The following is a 20,549-nucleotide window of genomic DNA, read 5'->3' as shown; positions in this document are numbered from 1 at the left end:
TCCTCCTCACCACAAGGATTCTCCTCGTCCACCATGGTTGTCTCTGTAGTTATGGCTTTGTTTGTAGATGGAGATGAGGTCACATCTTAGCTGCTTCGGACACTAGGTTCATATTCATGTGGAAAATGTGTCTCAGGGATTGGAGGATTGATGTGGCCTCTGGTGTCTTCCTGGAGTCTCCACATCAAGCCGCCATCTTTCCGTTATCCGAGAGTTTAAGTTGTGAGGTAAAAATGTGAGGTAACGTTGTGAAGGAAAGGCTTTAAAGGAAAACTGTCAGCTTTCTCCCCCCGCTCTAACCAGTGGTACTGGCTGGTAGTGCAGGGGACGCTGATCAGTTTGATCCTTACCGTGCCCGGATCCGCAGCGCAGTTTGGCCGTAATCTATTTTTGGTATATTCAAATGAGGTGCTAACTGGAACTCTGACATCAGTGCCACCTGCCGCCCCCTCCCATAGACATGAATGGAGGGGGCGTGGAGTGACGTCACGTGGAGATGCAGCACCCGCATAGAATGCGGGGAGATCGCGGGGTGTCTCAGCAGCGCCCCCGCCATAAGACATCTTATCCCTATCCTTTGGATTGGGTATAAAATGTTTTTGCCCAAAATACCCCTTTAAAAAAAAAAAAAGAATGAATTCTTACTACGACGGGTGAGTGCATCCTACATACTTTCTCTGCTACTATTGTTTATTGGCACTTATGGGAGTTGGCCCTACTGGGAGTGGACATGCGTTGCAGCCTGATTATAAGATGAGGAAGTTTTTTCAGAAGTCCCCCCCCCCCCCCCCAAAAAAAAAAAAAACCCTGGTTTTATTATTGAGCAATTAAGGTAATATTGAGTCATCACCCCGGTCGGCCCCCATCTCATTTTCTGTATATTTTCTACTTTTCTTAGGTCTATTATTTATTATCATTTTTTGGAGGAAGTGTTTGGATACTTTGATCTTCAGCTCTTGCTGCCTCGAAATTATCCATACTTGACATCTGCTCCCAGAAGAAGGTAATGCTAGAATGTGAAGAAATAGAATCATATTAAAAGAATAAGGTCATCTTACAATGAGTCAATTGTTTTGCCCCCCACTGCATATCTAATACTTACTATACACAAGGGATCAACTTACTATTACTAAGTGCAACACAAAAAGAGAAGCACAGCCGCACATCCACCATTTGTAATTTGATCTACTTGCTTCTCAGCATAATTTCAAAAACTAACAGGTTGTTAGTTCACATTTTGATCAAAAAGTACAAGCCCACTCGCCACGTCAAGGCCACCTATTCAGAGTGGGTCCCTAACCTGACACTGGCATGTTACTATTACTAAGGATCAACTCTCTAGTAACTGCAGCCCTTTATATGGGTTTTCTGTCTTTCTATAGCAACCGATCCATTTCAAAAATGACAGGGGAAGACTGAATTGATTCTCATCTGTGGGAAGAGCAACGGTATCTAAAGAGGTATAACCAGGCTAATACAATAGATCGGTGATCCTTAGGATAGGCAATCAATCACTGATTGGTAGGTTGCTGATATACAACACCTCCGCAGATCAGCTGTTCGGCACAGCCACAGTACTCGCGCTGTAAAGTAAATTGGTCGCAGACAGTTGGCTCTGTTCACTGCATAGTGGCCAGGTCTGGTTACTGCAGCTCAGTTTTCGTTCACTTGAATGGGAGCTGAGCTGACACCCCTACACAATGACTGAAGCCAGCTGCTTCTGTCCCCATGCTTTGAGCATACCCATGAAACAGCTATCAATTGATTGCCTATCTTAAGGATAGACCATCTATTGTATTAGTCTGAAGAACCACTTTAAGGGTAGGGTCACGTGTAACAGATCCGCAGCGTATTTTACAGACCCTATAGTTTGCCTCCAGATGTTTCCGCCCCTACCTGTATACTGCTAACAGCAGCAATCTGCCGCTACGATCAGCCACACAGGGACGTGCGAGTCGCCGCGTGCATGCACAGTGTACTCAGACTTCCCAACCGTCGTGATGTCTGCAAGTACACTCCTCCTGCGCATGGTGACTTGCACGTCCCTGTGCGGCTAATGGTAGCAGCGGATTGCTGCTGTGAGCAGGACACGGAGGGAACAGCTGGAGGCACACTATAATGTTGGGTCATTGGTGGATCCGCAGCGTAAAATATGCTGGGGATCCATTGCATGTGACCCTACCCTTAAGGAGTTTTCTTCAAAAGGACACAGTGAAGGAAAAAAGTATTTGACCCCCTGCTGATTTTGTACATTTGCCCACCGACAAAGAAATGACAGGTCTATAATTTAAAGGGGTGCTCCACTGCTCAGCATTTGGAACAAACTGTTCCGAACGCTGGAGATGGCGCGGGGAGCTTGTGATGTCATAGCCCCGCCCCCTCATGATGTCATGCCCGCCCACTCAATGCAAGTATATGGGGGAGGGGCGTCACCCCCCCTCCCATAGACTTGCATTGAGGGGGCGGGGTGTGACATCATGAGGGGGCGGAGCTATGACGTCACAAGCTCCTGGCTCCAGTGTTCGGAAGAGTTTGTTCCAAACGCCAAGCAGCGGAGTACCCCTTTAAGGCCAATAATTCTTGTAATCATGGCCCACGACATGGTCAATTCAGACCCTATCCATAAGAGAATAACTCTTTAGAATCACTGAAGATGGGATATTTCTCTGAAGTTATTCTGCTTTGTCCCTAAAGTCTCTTCTGACTTCCATAACAATTCCATTGTCCTGTAGAAGACTTCAGAAAAAAGACAGAATCTATCGGCGCTGAATGGATCAAGGAAGCAGGATAGCAGGACCTCCAGGTAAGTATCTTTTACTGTGGTTCCAGCATGCAACGCGTTTCCCTGCGCATGCGCAACTTCATCAGGCAGGGGTTAAGGAGGCAAAGGCCTCTACTGAACAAATCTGCCGGGAAGCCACGTGGTTGAGTATTTTTACGATGTGTCTTTTATACAGGTATCTAGCTCAGATGAAGAGCACTCCCGTTCAGAAAGTGCTCCTAATCTCAGCTTGTTACCTGTGTAAAAGACACCGGTCCACAGAAGCAATCCACCATGACCAAGACCAATGTCCACATTATAGGTGATGATGAGTATCGAAATGTAGGAGTCCAACTGCTGGGACCCCCACTGATCACAAGAAAGGGGTCCGGTGCCATGATGGCTGAATGGAGCCGTGTATGGACATGTGTGCTGCTACTCCATTCATCATTATAGGCCTGACAAAGATGGCTGACCGCCGTACTTCATGTAACTCATGGACATACCTCATGGAGCTTTAGCACGACATTGAAGAGTTCAACGTCATCCAGCAACGGGAGAGGATAGCCATGCACCAGAATTTCTAAAAGAAATAGAAGTAAAAGTATTATGGACGCTCTGAAGATTTGGATTTTTCTCCTTATTTTTTTCCCCTGTGATGCCCAGAAGGTTGATGGGAGTTGTAGTGCAGGGCCAGCTGGAGTACTAGTCTAGTAGTCAGGCTGAACCCTGGATATCCTCAGGGGTCTACACAATAATGAAAGTCATTGACCCTCACGGACACTTCGGTGTGGTGTCTGGGTGCTGGTGTGCCCGTGATGGTGGGTGAAAATGACTTGAACCAGACACAGGTGTAAACTGTGGTAGGAGCAATTTAAAGGGGTACTCTGCAGAAAAAATCTTATACCCTATCCAAAGGATAGGGGATAAGATGTCTGACCGCGGGGGTCCCGCCTTTGGGGACCCCCACAATCTTTCATTTCTCTCGACAGAAGCTTGGAGCTTCCGTATTTGTGACGTCACCCCACGCCCCCTCCATTCATGTCTATGGGAGGAGGCGTGACGGCTACTTCGTAGCCGTCACGCCTCCTTCCATAGACATGATTGGAGGGGGCGTGGCGCCTGTAGTCGCCAGTCATTCAGCATGGAGCGGAGTTCGATCTCTGCACAGGTGACTAGGGTGCCATGCGGGAGATAGGGTGGGTCCCCTGTGGGTCATCAGGTGTCAGCAGAGAGCACTATGGACAAGACAAAAAAGAAATTCAAAAAGCAAAGAATTTCCTCTGTAGCATACAGCAGCTGAATAGTACTGGAAAGATAAAGATTTTTTAATAGAAGTAATTTACAAATCTGTTAAAAAAAAAAATAATAATTCCACCGGAGTACCCCTTTATGATGTACACACAGTCCCGTTAAGGTTAACTCTAAGACTATGTAGAAGACTTGTATTCATTCCGAACGGCATTACAGTTCCCTATAGCAGGGCGTAAGGTGAAAAAGTAGTGGCTTGTAAGTCTTTGACCAGAGGCACACAAAGAGTTCTGTGGTAGCAGAAGAGTACTTGTACAGCTGCTTTTTCTTCTGGCTTGAAACTATTCTTTCTCTCAGAGTAGGAAAACAAATATAGAGGTAGATATCCCTTTAGCTTTGACTGGAGACAGTTCTTAGGTAATAAACCTCCTAAATGCCACACAATTACCTGATTTACCACAACCGACCCATCACTTACGGGATTTAGAAGCCTGAAGAGGATTAAATTTATAGGGCTAACACTATATGTCGGGAATTCCCCTGGTATATATCCGATGGCTGAATTATACCTAACAGGTAAAAAACTGATCTAGGGGCGACTGCAGAGTCTAACAAAAGTGTCCACCCTTTACCTTATGTTAAAGGTACTGGAAAAAACTATTTTTTTATCAACTGGTGCCAGAAAGTTACAGATTTGTAAATTACTTCTATTAAAAAATCTTAATCCTTCCAGTACTTATCAGCTGTTTTATGCTCCACAGGAAGTTATTTTCTTTTTGAATTTCCTTTCTGTCTGACCACAGTGCTCTCTGCTGACACCTCTGTCCATTTTAAGAACTGTCCAGAGCAGGAGAGGTTTGCCATGGGGATTTTCTCCTACTCTGGACAGTTCCTAAAATGGACAGAGGTGTCAGCAGAGAGCACTGTGGTCAGACGGAAAAGATTTTCAAAAAGAAAAGTACTTCCTGTGGAGCATATAGCAGCTGATAAGTACTGGAAGGATTAAGATGTTTTAATAGAAGTCATTTACAAATCTGTTTAACTTTCTGGCACCAGTTGATTACATTTTTTTTTTCAGTGGAGTACCCCTTTAAGAACATCAGTGACTCTTATGATGCACGTGAATGCAACATGTTAGTATCCTCAACAAGCTGCAAGCCACACAACAATCAATGAGTAGTCACTTATAGGCACATATAGAATAAATATATCCAGACAGAATATTGCTAAATAATGCTCCTTTTTTTAAAGCCGGTCCATCTTGTGCCACCCATCTCCGGATATGTAAGGAAGGACACCTCTATTATTCAGCCAATGTCTTCTGCAGGGCAAAGTTATGTTCTTAAAAGGGTACTCTGGTGGAAAACTTTTTTAAATCAACTGGTGCCAGAAAGTTAAACAGATTTGTAAATTACTTCTATTAAAAAAATCTTAATCCTCCCAGTACTTATTAGCTGCTGAATACTACAGAGGAAATTCTTTTCTTTTTGGAACACTCTCTGCTGACCTTTAACTAAAGGAGTGTACCCATTTAATTCAATACTAATTCGGGTAATTTTCTGTATAAATGGACAATCGTGTACATACCATTAACTCGGGGAAGCAGAATGTGTGAGACATAATAGTTCACAGCGAAGTTTAGAAGCTCCACCTGGAAGAGATCACCATAGAGATACTGGGTCAAGCGGATGAAACGGGTCAAACGGATGAAAAGGATGAAACGGATAATGTGAAAATAATTTACAGTACAGATAATGCTGTCGATTTCAAACTTCTAAATTTGGATTCAATACTGACCCGGTATTTATACAATAAATTGTTGTACTTAAAGGGGTATTCCAGGGGAAAAAAAACACTTTTTTATATATATATATATATATATATATATATATATATATATATATATATCAACTAGCTCCAGAAAGTTAAACAGATTTGTAAATGACTTCTATTCAAAAATCTTAATCCTTTCAATAATTATCAACTGCTGAAGTTGAGTTGTCGTTTTCTGTCTGGCAACAGTGCTCTCTGCTGACATCTCTGCTTGTCTTGGGAACTGCACAGAGTAGAAGAGGTTTGCTATGGGGATTTGCTTCTAAACTGGGCGGTTCCCGAGACAGGTGTCATCAGAGAGCACTTAGACAGAAAAGAACAATTCGACTTCAGCAGCTCATAAGTACTGAAAGGATTAAGATTTTTTGATAGAAGTAATTTACAAATCTGTTTAACTTTCTGGAGCCAGTTGATATATAAAAAAAAGTTTTTTCCTGGATAGCCTCTTTAATAAATATCTACATATATACTCACAGGGAAAGGCCCCACGTCTGAGTGTTTGAGATCAATCTTAATGCTGGAAAAGAAAAAATATACAAAGACAGAATTCTGTGAGTTATAAGAAGGTCTTCAATTACACTGAATATGCAGTACAGTTGTTAATATTTTCATGATCCTTATTGCTAGAACGGTCCTCCCAAAATCAGCTGACCATAGGTTGGGATTAGATTAGGCAAGTGTTTGATTCCCCTGCAACGCCCCCACAGGAAAAGGGATGTAATTCATAGACATGTTCATCGCTAATTCCTTAACTTAAGGGGGTAATTCGGCTCTAAGACATCTTATCCCCTATCCAAAGGATAGGGGATAAGATGTCTGACCGCGGGGTTCACGCCTCTGTGGATCCCCGCGATCTTGCATTCGGCACCCACCTCCAGCTCACAAACGGCCGGGTGCCGACCATGGGGCCGGAGTATCGTGACGTCACGATACTCCGACCCCGTGGTCGGCACCCGGCAGTTTGTGAGCTGGCAGCGCAGCGTGCAGCTCAACGAGGTGGGCGCCGAATGCAAGATTGCAGGGATCCCCAGCGGTGGGCCCCCCGCGTTCAGACATATTATCCCCTATCCTTTGGATAGGGGATAAGATGTCTTAGGGCCGGAGTACCCCTTTAAATTTTACCTGGAATGATACACATAATTTCCATTTTTTAATTCTTATTATTATTTACCTGCTAAGCTCCAGGTACCCCACAATTCTGCTTGAATTCACCCCAATTTTTGCCACAGCATGAGCTGACTGTTAAAAAAATTAATTATAAAATCTCGAAGTTAAAGATATCCATATGAACACATATGAAATAGTACATTACAATAGTATACACACCAATGGTAAGAGATGAATATTTCATATAAAGAGAACCTTGTTTTGAGAGGTTACGGTAGAATCAGCCGTCAATTTAATTTCCGATTCTATGTCTGTTTCAACCCTTGAGTGCCTTGGCCAAGTGCAGACTTCCCAGCCCATAGAGTGTAAGGAGGTGAAGGGGCGAAGCAAAGCATCTGCGCTTAACTCTGTGGTTCATATTGTAAACAGTGATGCATAGCACATCACTGTTAACTGTCTAAGAGCAGGGACTCTTGTCAAAATGACAGGCGTTCCTGCTCTATATGTAGTTTCCATGAAGCCTTACACTATGGTCTTCAAGTTTCAGTTACTCCATTGGAATAGAACAAGACTGTTGGTGAGCCTTGAGGACTGGGTTAGGGACCACTCCTATACACCATATGCCTCCTGCTCAGTGATTACAGGAGCATTGCAGTTTACTGTAGCAGAGTAGGGACTTCTGTCAAATTAAAAGGAGAACCTGCCCCTTTTGCTTGGTGTTGTAAACATACTCCCTGCTCCTGTCAGGCCCAGACTGGTGTCTTGCTGTGCAGCCTCTAGTGAGCATTTGATGATCACTAAAGGCTGCAGAGGGAAATTCTGCAGCGTTCTAGTGATTGCTACAGGAAGACACCAATTTGGGCCTAAATAGGGTACGAATCTGAAACTATACATGGTGTATAGTGTTAAAAGAGAATCCATCATATTGAGCAGGCTGTCCTATCAGTAACATGAGAATTCCCTCTCATTCTGGGGTTATGCGCTTGGAGGGCAATCCACTATAGTGTTTGCCAACCTGCCTATAGCATTCTACCCACACATAGGGGCAGTATGGTCAACATGACAGATCCAGTTTAAATGGGCACTGTTAGATTTAAATACTATTTATATGTTGTACCTCTTGGCAAAACATTAACCTTTATAATATACTTCATACATTTTTTTTATCTCCTTTTTAGAGAAATCATGGCTTAAAAAAAAAAGACCACTAGGGGACACCATATCCTCCCAAACATATTACTGTCTATGCTCACTCCTGTATTGTCTCCTGTCTGAAAACAGAGGGGGGGGGGAGGGCGTGTTACAGGGCAGCCTGAAGTGATTGGATGAAGAGACCCAGCACAGCACAGCAGACTCATGGAGGAAGTGAATGCATGGTGAGTGGGGGCGGGCTCATTGCTTGCCTCGGACACGCCCCTTCCTGAGCAGTGAATGTCAGAATGAGTGAGCAGAAGAACAGAGGGATTTGTGAGTTAACTACAGAAGCTAGACACATAAAGACACAGGTAAAGAATCTGCATGACCTAGTGAGTAACATATAGAAGCATTAATTTTTTTCTGTGATATGACAGGAGCGCTTTATCATCTTCTTCATTTCACACTGTTATTTCTCCAGTTCAGGCAATAATTTACCAAGTTTAATAGGAAAAGAGAAGCCAGAGAGGAGTTTGGTAATACTGCATAAGCCTGGATGTCCAAAACTGGTGAAATGGTCACATTTCCTGGTTCCACGGCCAGAGACGGAGCAGAAGGCGATGAAATCTTGAGCTTCATTAGCATATCTGGATACATCTTTGATATCTGAGGATGATAATAATAAAGAGTGACCATAGTCTAGGATAAATATCCAACCTCACTGACCAAGTGTAAACAATTTTCAGATATCAGCATCTGATGGTATAATATGGTTTTTCCTACATTTAGGACTTTGTATATGTTCTAGTCAACTTCTGCTATTCTGTCATACCAGCCTGAGAATCAGCACCAAACTTTGGTATAAAATACATATGCAAAAGGTAACGTAGAGCTCGGGGCTCGTTTATAGCTCCAGAGCGACAACACCCTTCCCAGGTTCCCGCTGACGAGGTCGTCCATTCCAGTCAGAAGCAAGTCTGCAGTGGGGAGAACAGCCAAGAAAGCCATGGACCCCGTTTTCAAAGAAGAGGATAAGAGTAGATGGAAAGCCTCAGGCAACTCTTGCCCATAAGTCTACAGTCCAAACCTGGCAGTAAGCCCGGATTCAGGATTCCTGAATGGACAGCAGAGTGGGTGTTTGTCCGCTCCTAAGTCTTGTACAAGCTACTCAGTCAAGTTCCAAGTGCAGATCAGTCTAATATATAACTCAGCCAGCAAGATGCTAGTCAGTAAGAAATAACTACAAGTCCCATAGTGCTTAGAAGCACCTGTGATCCCTGAGGCATTCTTCAACGAATTTTGCACTAACTGTTGAACTGTTCCTGTATATTCTGCAAGTTTCTAAGTAAAGTTGATTAGTTTCTGTAACCCTGCACCCCAGCGTTTGGCCCAGGAAGCTACTACCCTTGGAGTGTGGCGGTCAACACTACCCTGGTGTCACAAACTTTATTCCAGTCACAGCGCCCCACCAGTATCACTTACACGCCATCAGTTAGCCACCACAAATATACCTACTATTACAGTGATGATGTCAAATAAATATTCTCGTTAGTTTTCCACCTCATTGTTGTAGACTGCCGCTAATCTTTACTCGGGTGGGATATTGTTCTGTACCTGGGGTATCATTTTTCCAAAGGATGTTGTATTCAGTCGCACAGGAAAATCTTTTGGAATCTACAAAGAGAGAGAGATAATAATTTAAAGGGGTAGCGACCTGCCGGGTAGCGACCACGGGGCCGGAGTATCGTGACATCATGACTCCTCCCCCGTGTGACGTCACCCCTTGCCCTCGCTATGCAAGTCTATGGGAGGGGGCGTGACAGCCGTCACGCCCCCTCCCATAGACTTGTATAGCGGGGGCAGGGTGTGATGTCACACGGGGCGGAACCCGGCAGTTTGTGAGCTGGCAGCGCAGCGTGCAGCTCAAAGAGGTGGGTGCCGAATGCAAGATTGTGGGGGTCCCCAGCGGCGGGACCCCCGTGGTCAGACATCTTATCCCCTATCCTTTGGATAGGGGATAAGATGTCTTAGGGCCAGAGTACCCCTTTAAGGACAAATAAATAAGTTCTTCCGATATAGATAACATGGTCTGTCAGATTAGGTTAGACTGAGTGGAAAGGCAAATATTTAAGTTCTTAAGTCTATTATTGTTTTTAATTGTAATTATTTTATTCAATTCAGTTCTCTAATCTCTGATGTTGGCCATAATAGTAAATAATGTAATATACCTAATTAAAAATGATATAATAAATGTTTTTTGGTTTTTTTTTCATACCATATCATCTGTCACATTAAAGATGAGCTTCCCTGCAGACTGATAGACAAATCCAGCGGTATTAAATAAATAATCAGAGGCGGCAAGGTACACCATGAGGCTGTGGTCATCAGGTAAGGACAGCGGCTGCGGGGAAAATGGTGGTGAGCTGCGATGGGACTGGTCAAAAAATTCTCCCTATGGATACAAAGAGTATTTAGGTTATAAATAAAGTGAAATTATTTAATAAGTGAAAAGTGTAATATACTAACATAAAAATCTCCCCCTTTTATACGCCATCTAGTCTGCCCCACATTTTTTCTTATGTAGAATGGGCAAATAGACCCAAACAGACAGGGGTAACAGTTCAGTAATCTCGGGTTAATTGTAATAATTCACAGACAGCAAAAAGTTCTACTTGCAGCATATGGTATAACAAAAACTTATACGTTCTTCACTTCAGGTTTTTTTTTTACAAAAACATAAACTTCTGAGCTTTTCACCCAAAACTTGGCCCATTCAGTCCCAAAGTCAGGCTTTTTTTTTGGTGCGGTGTATCAGTATCCAACATACCAGAGACAAGCTGATCTGCTTCAGAGCAACTCCTCTCTGCTGCTCTCTGGCAGCGCTCACACACTTCTGAGATCAGGTTCAGGACTGCAACATACCGCCGGAGTATGGAAGTGACATTATATCCAGAACCTTTAGTCACTCCCAAAACCCAGACTCAAACTCCATGCTTTTGTCACTGAGGCAAGAAGCCATACATACCTCCCATCCACCATTTTACCAGCTGTTTGCTTATATTTAGGCTAAAAATACAGATGTAGCCAGCGCCAAAGATGTAAATGCCGTAGCCAGTGGTCCTTTTTCTAGTGCTGGCTACAGTAAACAGCTGTATACATATCACTGGTCACAGTAGTTTCCAGTAGGAGGAGAGGAGGACATAGAAAGCCTCAGGCAACTCTGGTCCACAAGTCTACAGTCCAATTGACATGTTTAAAATGTGATAGACTTCCCTTGCTTAACCAAAAAACAGTAAGCAAGGTAATGTATTATGCATCCCTGGCTTACTGTTAGTAAATTCCCTGGGTCAGGAGCCCTGTGTCGGATCCAGGGAATCTATTCTATGCTCTACAGTAAGCCAACACTGTTTTATACTAGTTCCTCAGCCGATTGGGCCATTTTTGACCCTTCAAAAAAAATAATTGTCCATCAGCTGCACATCTCCCTGTGTAATATTATTTATTTACTACATCTTCAGTTATGTTGTATTCTAATTCGCAAGTAGACAGTAAAAGCATTAACATTTCTATTGCTGGTCTTTAAATTGTTTCCTTTTGTCGTTGTTAACTATTTTTTTTCCTACTGTACCTTCAGTTGTGCATCTAAATTTTCAGAAGTCACCGCTGGAGGTCCGATCAAAGAATAATCAATAGCGGCCACATCATCAATTTTGGCTGTAACTGTAAGATAAATCATGTTTTCGATGATTATATATGTGATTTATACATTTCGATGATAAACATCCTCTGTGACAAGCTAAAGGGGTTGTTTGGGTCTTTGCTTTTCTGTTAAATGTGGTTAGGATGGGGGTCAAAACAATAGACCCCTTTACTCGCCTGCCTTGATCTCCGGCTTCTGCTGCTCCAATTATACTAATCCCATAGTACGATGCTGGTCTCAGTCCTAACATAAGGAAGTAACTGTTCAGGCAGGTCACCCCTATAGTCACTTGGGCACTTTCTTGTGTTCTTTTTAAGACAGTCCTTCTAGCAGAAGTTATAGTCTGGCTTCAGTGATCAGATGTTTTTGCCAGAGAAAGCTTATGCTGGCCATACATTCCACTTTAGTGGCCAAACCTAAAAGTTTCACATGCTGAATATTCAGATGAATGGTTGATAACTTCATCCGAGGATGGATTGGCCTATGACTTCCAATGACTTACAGTAATAGGGCAATAGTAAAAAGCCTTCTAGTAAGTACTAGTAATGTAATAGCAGTGACAAAGTTTTTTTTTTTTGCTCTATAGCAATGGTCCCCAACCTAGTCCTCCAGGCTCACCAACATTCCAGGTTTTAGTTAGTCCACTGGAGTGAACAGGGAAAAAATCATATCCTGGACTGTTGGTAGCCTTTAGGACTGGGTTGGGGACCTCTGCTGTATACCACTCATATAATGATCTGGACTGTTGGTGGGCCTTAAAGGCCTGGGTTGAGGACCTCTGCTCTATACCACGCATATAAAGATCTGGACTGTTGGTGGTCTTGAGGACTGGGTTGGGGACCTCTGCTCTATACCACTCATATAAAGATCTGGACTGTTGGTGGCCTTGAGGACTGGGTTGGGGACCTATGCTCTATACCACTCATATAAAGATCTAGACTGTTGGTGGCCTTGGGGACTGGGTTGGGGACCTCTGCTCTATACCACTCATATAAAGATCTGGACTGTTGGTGGCCTTGAGGACTGGGTTGGGGACCTATGCTCTATACCACTCATATAAAGATCTGGACTGTTGGTGGCCTTGGGGACTGGATTGGGGACCTCTGCTCTATACCACTCATATAAAGATCTGGACTGTTGGTGGCCTTGAGGACTGGATTGGGGACCTATAGAATGCTATTTTCCCAATATTCTGGGACTTGTTGGGCATCTTAGTTGAACCCTTCCAGTTCCCTCCATCAATGTCCATTTTAGTTGTGTTTTGACACATTATCATCTTTTCCAAGACATGTAAAGTCTTTCTAAAGTTCAGTACTGTACCTGGTAAACTTCTCAATACAGGCTCCAGCTGATTTTTTACTGCGTCATTCACCTTATTACAAAGCTAAAGGAAACCAAATTAGTAAAAAAAAAATTTAAAAGCAAAAGCATTGAAATCTTTGAACTGATTTAGCCATAAAAGTATTGGAGAATTTAACATTGGTAATAAAATTGTTGATGGCTACGTGGTCCCCTGGTGTTCCACTTGGAGTCCTGAAATTTCCAAGTACTATATCCATCCTACATTGTCCTAGTACTAGTAAAAAAATAATTCTAATGCCATACAACAATGGAAAAGGTACCTGGTCTTCCATGGTGTTTTTTAAGGATGAGGCGATGACATCATCAAAGAGGTTAATGAGCCAACTGGAATATATGACAAGGTGAAAGTTATTGTGGACTGTAATATACAGCACTATGTCATACGCCTTACAAAAAATATCTCTGTAGTTCCAGATATGTTATTCTAGAGCTTCCTCACTACCAAGTGCCAGTAATACATTTCCACCATTATAGTACTGCAGGTTTAGTACTCTATAGTACTAAACCTGGAGCTAGTGACATTCATTGTATCACTGATGAAGGAATCCACACTTTATGTAGCTGCCAACGGGTAAAGAGAAACATGTAGTGGACCCAGGGACGGCTCTGCCTATAGGAAAAATAGGCAGCCGTCTAGAGTGCCCTCTTGATGGAGGTGCTGCTCTGCCTGCTGCAATATAGTTGGCCAGCATCTGAAGCACCTGCCCATCCAAAGCACCTGCCCATCCAAAGCACCTGCCCATCCAAAGCATCTGCCCATCAAGCAAAACCCCACCACGCTACCCTCACCCCACCCGTACTATAATAATCTGCTTTTTTCAGCCTGGTGGCGGACCACTGCACCACCTCCGAGGCAGACAGGGGCGATCACTAAGGTCAGGTCTGTCCAACATTCTGTCACCACGTGCGCCTCCATACATCGGGAGGAGCCAATGGGCAGGGTCAGGGGGCGTCAAAATTATCTTTCGTCTAGGGTGGCAAAAATCATGGCACCAGGCCTGAGTGGACCCAAGAACTGCATGTAGACTCTAGAACCATGGTCCAACCAATACTAGTGGTTCTATAGACACAAGAACATAGGAAGCAGTATCTTCTTCAGGCTTCTGCTCTGAGCTTTCCCGTGCCTGTCACCTAAATTATTCTACGCATTAAGTTAGAAAGAATCTGAAAGTGAGTTTTTCATATTTTTAAAGGTAATCTTTAGTCATGCAACTTAAAGGGGTGCCCCGCATCTCAACGTTTGGAACTTGATTGGATTTTAATAAATCTCCCCAAAAATTTTATTGTACGGAGAATGGTGTAAATTTGAAACTTATATAAGAAATGACAAAATCAATTTTTTTCTATTTTCACATCATAAAAAGACTTAAAGGGGTACTCTGCTGCTCAGCGTTTGGAACAAACTGTTCTGAATGCTGGAGCCGGGAGCTGGTTATGTCATAGCCCCGCCCCCTCATGATGTCACGCCCCGCCCCCTCAATGCAAGTCTATGGGAGGGGGCGTGACAGCTGTCACGCCCCCTCCCATGGACTTGCATTGAGGGGGCAGGACGTGACATCATGAGGGGGCGGGGCTATGACGTCACCAGCTCCAGCGTTCGGAACAGTTTGTTCCAAACGTTGAGCAGCGGAGTACCCCTTTAAGACGCAAAAATATAAAACTTACTCAAGTCCTCCAGAAAAATGCACTTGCATGTCGGAGATATGGGCACTGCATTCAGTAGTAGATATTGTGGGTCGACCAGAACCATCGCTTCCCAAACTCAGGCCCACAGAAATCGAGATCCCCAGGACCTTTAATTCAAAGTCACCACTAGTCGATCTACAGTATTTGTAAATAGAAGGAAAGAAAATGACTGAATTTTCACCCAAAGAGATAAGTTCATATAGGAATATAAGAAATCCATTGAAAATTGTTTCTTACACAAACAGATAACGTACTCCCCAATTTCCACGTATTTGAATGTAGGCCCCGGAGATGGAGAGCTTCATGCCAACATTGGGAAGAAGGGTGACTTGTGAACTGGGCAACTGGAAATTGGTTATAACCATACTGCAAAAGAACAATGTAAAAGTTTATTCGTTCATGACATTTGCAAACAATATACAATATGAATTTACATCTGTCACCAGTGTTCCTGATCCCTTTGCCTGTTATCTGATCTGACCTTCTGCCTGTTACCTGACTACTCTTTTGGCTGTTGATTTGGTTCTGACCCACCCTTGTCCTGTGTTCTGATTCTGTACTGTGCTGCCCTCCTGGTTTGGGCTCTTTGGCTTGTCTCTGGTTATCTCTCTGTATTCTAATTTTGGTTCCTGTTTTGTTCATGAGTTGCTGACCGGGCCAGTCTGACCTCTCTTACACCCTGTGCACTTAGCGAGTATAGGAACCCTCTCCGAGTCGGGGCCTCAAATATGTGGATTTATGTGATACTTGCTGGTTGAGCATAGGTGGTGGGAGTACCATGTTACTATTTGAGATCTGAGGATGTTTGTGGATTCTTTTAATAAGGAAGTGAAAATCTCTATGGTGCACTTATTCACAATGTGACTGACATACAACCATTGTTTTTTTGTTTTTTTTAAAACATTGCACAAACCTGATGTTTTCATTTTTTACAATTTTTTTCAATGACATCTTCTTAAATCCATAATGTTTATTTTTTTCCATCACAAGTTGTACTTTTTAATGGCTCACTTAATTTTACCATATCAAGTATCGCAAAACAATAAGAATACATGATTTAGGGCAGGATTTCTGTGTAAAAAGCAAGAAAGTCCTGATAGGAATCCTAAGAGAGATGATGGGAGTCCTGCTTACCCTGTCCACAAACACTGATTGATAGCATTCCCTTTATCAGTGTGTGTATACAGAAGGCTGTCAATCACTGTGTGTGGATGGAGTCAGCAGGACTCGCATTGTCTCTCATTGCGAATGGGAATTTATAATTGTTTGTATTCCATGTTTTTTATTTTATTTTATTTTTTACTCCCCCCCCCCCCCCCCCCACACACACACACATTTTCCTCCACTAGGGAATAATGTGTTACAATGTATTTTCCCTTTAAATATCTTAAAATATCTTCTATTACACCCTTCAGGTCTTCAGAAGGCCTCCTGCTGCTGTGACACCCAAAAGGCACCCTGTTGCCCAGAGGTAATAGGAAACTTGTCAAGTGTGGCACCTGGCAAAGAACTGCCTAAATGCCACAGTAACTACTGGCCATGGCATGTAAAGGGTAAAACTGACAGTGTGCCAGCTGCTGATGTACATGTGTGTCAACTGTTGGGAGCAGTGTGGAGTGAACCGAACCCTGTTCCGCATTAACCGAACCAATTCAGTTACGCATTAATTTAAATATGTTTAGGCCAAACTAGCTGGCATACAGTTTTTATGCCTCCCCAGCTTACTGTAAAAAAATTCCCCAGGCTGTGCACACTGCATTCAACACTGGGAATCCCCCCCCGGCACTACAAAACAAACAAATGCTGCTCTTAACAACAATGGCTTGCTGCAAATTGACTACTTCTATGGGTTTCCCAGCCAAATGCAGAACGTTTTGGGCTGTGCACCAAAAGCTTTCTGCTGCTGTCTGGGAGTAAGCATTGATGCTTTAGAAGAGAGATAGGTATGTTTTTTTATTTATATTGTTAATAATATGTATAACTGTACAATTACGGAAGTAGATATATGTGCATTACCTATCGATGTTGTACTTCACTTTTCCCAGGATTCCAACATCATAAGATCCTGAGAAATCCGGCAAATGAATAGTTGAGAGCTTCTGTCGTAGAACAGTCATCCCTTGTTCACGAGCTGTAAGGGAACACAACAAGTCTTACATTTATATAGGTCATGGACATACTCCTATACTGGCCTTAACCAGGCTAAGGCTCACTGGCTAGACTGGACCTTCTTCCATCTTTTAGCCAGGACTAACAAGTTTGGACTGGTTCTTTGGGACTAGAGAGATGGACTAGGGGACTTCTGCCAAAGAACTCTCTGGGATGGTCTAGCATTCAATGGGGGGATGTGTAGGTGAAGTGATCAGCTTCTGATATGAGATAGACTATAAGCTATACATCAGTGTTTCCCAACCAGTGTGCCTCCAGCTGTTGCAAAACTACAACTCCCAGCATGACCGGACAGCCTTTGGCTGTCCGGGCATGCTGTAAGTTGTAGTTTTGCAACAGCTCACAAGGCACCCTGATTGGAGAACACTGCTATACACTGTATTAGGACTCTGCAAATTGGCTAAGAAATTGGCATGTACAGTGCTAGAGCACTGTGGGATACAGTATGCTAGAGCCTTGTGAACAATAGGAGATATATGAGATACATATATGAATACCTGCTCAGATATTTTTATTGTGTTCACAAATTACATATGACAGCTGTCAAACTATGAAAAATACCAGGTCAACTGGTTTTCCTGGATTTTAACATAGAGTTTACAGACCTAACATATGAATATAAACTTGCACCTCACCCCATTCACTTATTAATCCCCATTCAATACAGTCCTTCGACAACAATGACCTCCATTCTGAAAATTAACCCAGGCAACCCCGTTTAAAACTCCCCTTCATCTCAGAGCCAGTATATTTGTAAATCCCCTCATAAAAAAAAAAAAATGACTTTAAAGTCTTGGCCATTAGGTGTCTCCCTTCCATGCAATCTGCTCTTCTCTGCCTGTTGTTAGAGGAATTCTGTCTCTAGTATCAGCTAGACCAGAACAAAATACAGGAAGTAAGTGTGGGGCTTAGCATGGACTATGAACATGAAAGAGATCGAATCTGAGAGAGCCTTGGAGGTTTACTGTACCTGCAAGCTGAGTCTGTCTACTGAAGACGATCCACACTATCCCTAAGAGGTAAATCAAGGCTTCCCTCCCATCTCTCATCACCCATAACACTTAGAGTAGCTGTCCCATGTGTAAATACCAGTATACCTACTGTTGTATGTCCATAGAGCTGCAGTGTATGTCCATAGAGCTGCCACAACAATAGCAAATCAGGGCTTAGTGTAACCCTTTCCTTGCTGTGACCCTACTGCTGTTGTTTCCTTGCAAACCAAGTGCATGAGTAACCCCTTCTCCCTTCATATGCCACCTTTAAAGGGGTTAGCCAGGAATAGAAAAACAGAGCTAATTTCTTTCAAAAACCGTCTCCCATTTGTCTCCAGGTTGGGTGTGATTCTGCAGCTCAGTTCCATTGAAGTGAAAGGAGCCAAGTTATAATACCACACCTAACCTGGGGACAGACATTGAGCTGTTTTTGAAACAAATTAGCTCTGTTTTCTCCATCACTATGTCATGGTACAGCAGAGAAGTAAGGGAAAGGAAGTCTCTGTATGTGTACTACTGGCAAACAGCTAAGCTGGTCCTGCCTCCTTAAAACGTAGAAAAAGATAAATAACTGTGCACCACGGAAAGGACTCCCAGGGCCCCAAATACAACACTGACAGCACTAAAATCGACATGTCACCACACTAAAGGGTGACTTTTAAAACCAGCACGGTTTTGTTAGAAAGATGTTTCGAAATGACAGCCATACTTTAATGATGCATTATGAGAAAGGGTGATGGTCTGTTGGCTATCATGACAGAATCTGTTAATTCCCCCCCCACCACCACCACCACCCGAAAAAAATACAAAATTGAGGACTACCAGAATCTATATTAAGAGGGGGAACTCTGCTGCGCCAGCATCCTGAACTTTTTGTTCTGTAAGCTTGGAGCAGGGTCAGACGTCACGCCACCCCCCCTAAATGCAAGTCTATGGGAGGGGGTGTGACAGCTTTCATTGAGGAAAAATGGCGTGACATCACGAGGGGGGCGTGGCAGTGACATCACAACCCCGCCGTCCGCACCCGGCGTTCTAAATGAACGCCGGGTGCTGCACAGAGATCACTGGGGTCCCAGCGGCGGGACCCCCTGTGATCAGACATCTTATCTGCCAAATGCTTTGGATAGGGGATAAGATGTCTAGGGGCAGAGTTCCCCTTTAAGGCCGTGTTCACACTTTCAAGTATTTAATTAGCCATTCCTGTTGTTATGCAATACAAGGATATAATGATAAATAAAAAATAATAATTATATATATATATATATATATATATATATATATATATATATGTGTGTGTATATATATATATATATATATATATATATCATAAATATTAAATATAATAAAATAAAAAATTATATATATATATATATATATATATATATATATATATATATATTTATATATATCCACAGATAATATACTTTGAATCTTACCGTATTCAAGCCCTTTCTGGGTGACTCGTACCACGAATCCAGGATTTCCAGCGTATGTTGCTCCCACCAGAACCACACAGAGCGCCATGGTCAGTGTATACCCCGGTGCCATCTTTCCTGCAAGTCATCTAGGTAGAAATACAGAAGAAAACTATATATACTGAATAGGAAGTGAAACCTATAGAATGAGGAAGCCGAGGTTCAGGTTTATTTTGGAAACGCCCCCGTGATGAATACGCAATAAGTATTCACAACAACCACTACAAGTATCATAAAAGAACAACAAATGTTTCCTTCTTATTACAATATTACATTCTATTCATTTTATCTTCCTGTAATTAGGAATAGGGCCAATGCCAGGTTTCCTATAGCTGTTGTTGTTGGCAATGTGCTGTGTCCTGCAGAATAATGTGCTGTGTCCTGCAGAATAATGTGCTGTCAGCGCCATCTGCTGGGAGATCATGGAAAATTCTAATTTAAAGGGGTACTCCCATGGAAAACATTTTAATCTAAATCAACTGGCTCCAGAAAGTTAAACAGATTTGCAAATTACTTCTATTAAAAAAATCTTAATCCTTCCAGTACTTTTTAGGGGCTGTATACTACAGAGGAAATGCTTCTCTTTTTGGATTTCTCTTCTGTCACATTGGATAGGGGATAAGATGTCTAGCAGTGGATTACCCCTTAAAAGGGGTACTCCGCTGGGAATTTTTTTTTTTTTAAATAACTGGTGCCAGAAAATTAAACAGATTTGTAAATTCTATTTAAAAATCTTATTCCTTCCAGTACTTATCAGCTGCTATATGCTCCACAGGAAGTTCTTTTCTTTTTTAAATTTCCTTTCTGTCTGACCACAGTGCTCTCTGCTGACACCTCTGTCCATTTTAGGAACAGAGGAGTTTGCTCCTACCTGGACAGAGGTGTCAGCAGAGAGCACTGTGGTCAGACAGAAAGGAAATTCAAAAAGAAAAGAACTTCCTCTGTAGTATTCACCAGCTAAAAGTACTGGAAGGAATAAGATTCTTTAATAGAAGTAATTTACAAATCTGTTTAACTTTCTGGCACCAGATGATTAAAAAAAATGTTTTCCAGTGGAGTACCCCTTTAAAGAAGATTTT

The 20,549-nt window shown here is 42.7% G+C and overlaps 2 protein-coding genes across 6 annotated transcripts in view; one reads left to right on the top strand and one right to left on the bottom strand.

Moving 5' to 3' along the window:
• Nucleotides 1–815: 815 nt before the first annotated feature.
• LOC130297698 (bactericidal permeability-increasing protein-like) lies at nt 816–19,971 on the bottom strand. Of its 2 annotated transcripts, XM_056550461.1 has the most exons (16): nt 19,744–19,971; nt 19,432–19,559; nt 16,851–16,965; nt 15,072–15,200; nt 14,814–14,969; nt 13,409–13,472; nt 13,107–13,170; nt 11,715–11,806; nt 10,362–10,538; nt 9,701–9,760; nt 8,585–8,752; nt 7,017–7,084; nt 6,320–6,362; nt 5,600–5,663; nt 3,268–3,344; nt 816–1,009 (listed from the first exon to the last, which is right to left on the bottom strand). In XM_056550461.1, the coding sequence occupies exons 2-16, from the start codon at nt 19,541–19,543 to the stop codon at nt 971–973; spliced, it is 1,428 nt and encodes a 475-aa protein (XP_056406436.1). In that variant the 5' UTR covers nt 19,544–19,559; nt 19,744–19,971; the 3' UTR covers nt 816–970. The 2 variants fall into 2 exon arrangements, with proteins under 2 accessions (XP_056406436.1, XP_056406435.1); XM_056550460.1 differs by having other exon boundaries at nt 19,432–19,971.
• BPIFB2 (BPI fold containing family B member 2) overlaps nt 905–20,549 on the top strand; it is a 57,280-nt gene continuing 37,635 nt past the window's right edge. Inside the window, exons 1-4 of one of the 4 annotated variants that reach the window (XM_056550452.1) lie at nt 905–1,003; nt 2,733–2,803; nt 10,384–10,474; nt 11,741–11,808. Coding sequence is in view for 1 of the 4 variants with exons in the window: in XM_056550450.1 (XP_056406425.1) it covers nt 19,518–19,563 (46 nt within the window). In the remaining 3 variants the exon portion in view is untranslated. Of the gene's footprint in view, nt 1,004–2,732; nt 2,804–10,383; nt 10,475–11,719; nt 11,809–16,890; nt 16,968–19,410; nt 19,564–20,549 lie in introns of those variants that run through there. The other 3 variants (XM_056550450.1, XM_056550453.1, XM_056550454.1) reach the window with 3 other exon arrangements.

Source organism: Hyla sarda, chromosome 13 (assembly GCF_029499605.1).
Source record: "Hyla sarda isolate aHylSar1 chromosome 13, aHylSar1.hap1, whole genome shotgun sequence".
NCBI classification, from domain to species: domain Eukaryota; kingdom Metazoa; phylum Chordata; class Amphibia; order Anura; family Hylidae; genus Hyla; species Hyla sarda.
The sequence above is the reverse complement of the archived record's forward strand: the minus strand, read 5'-3'. Positions and strand labels throughout refer to the sequence as shown.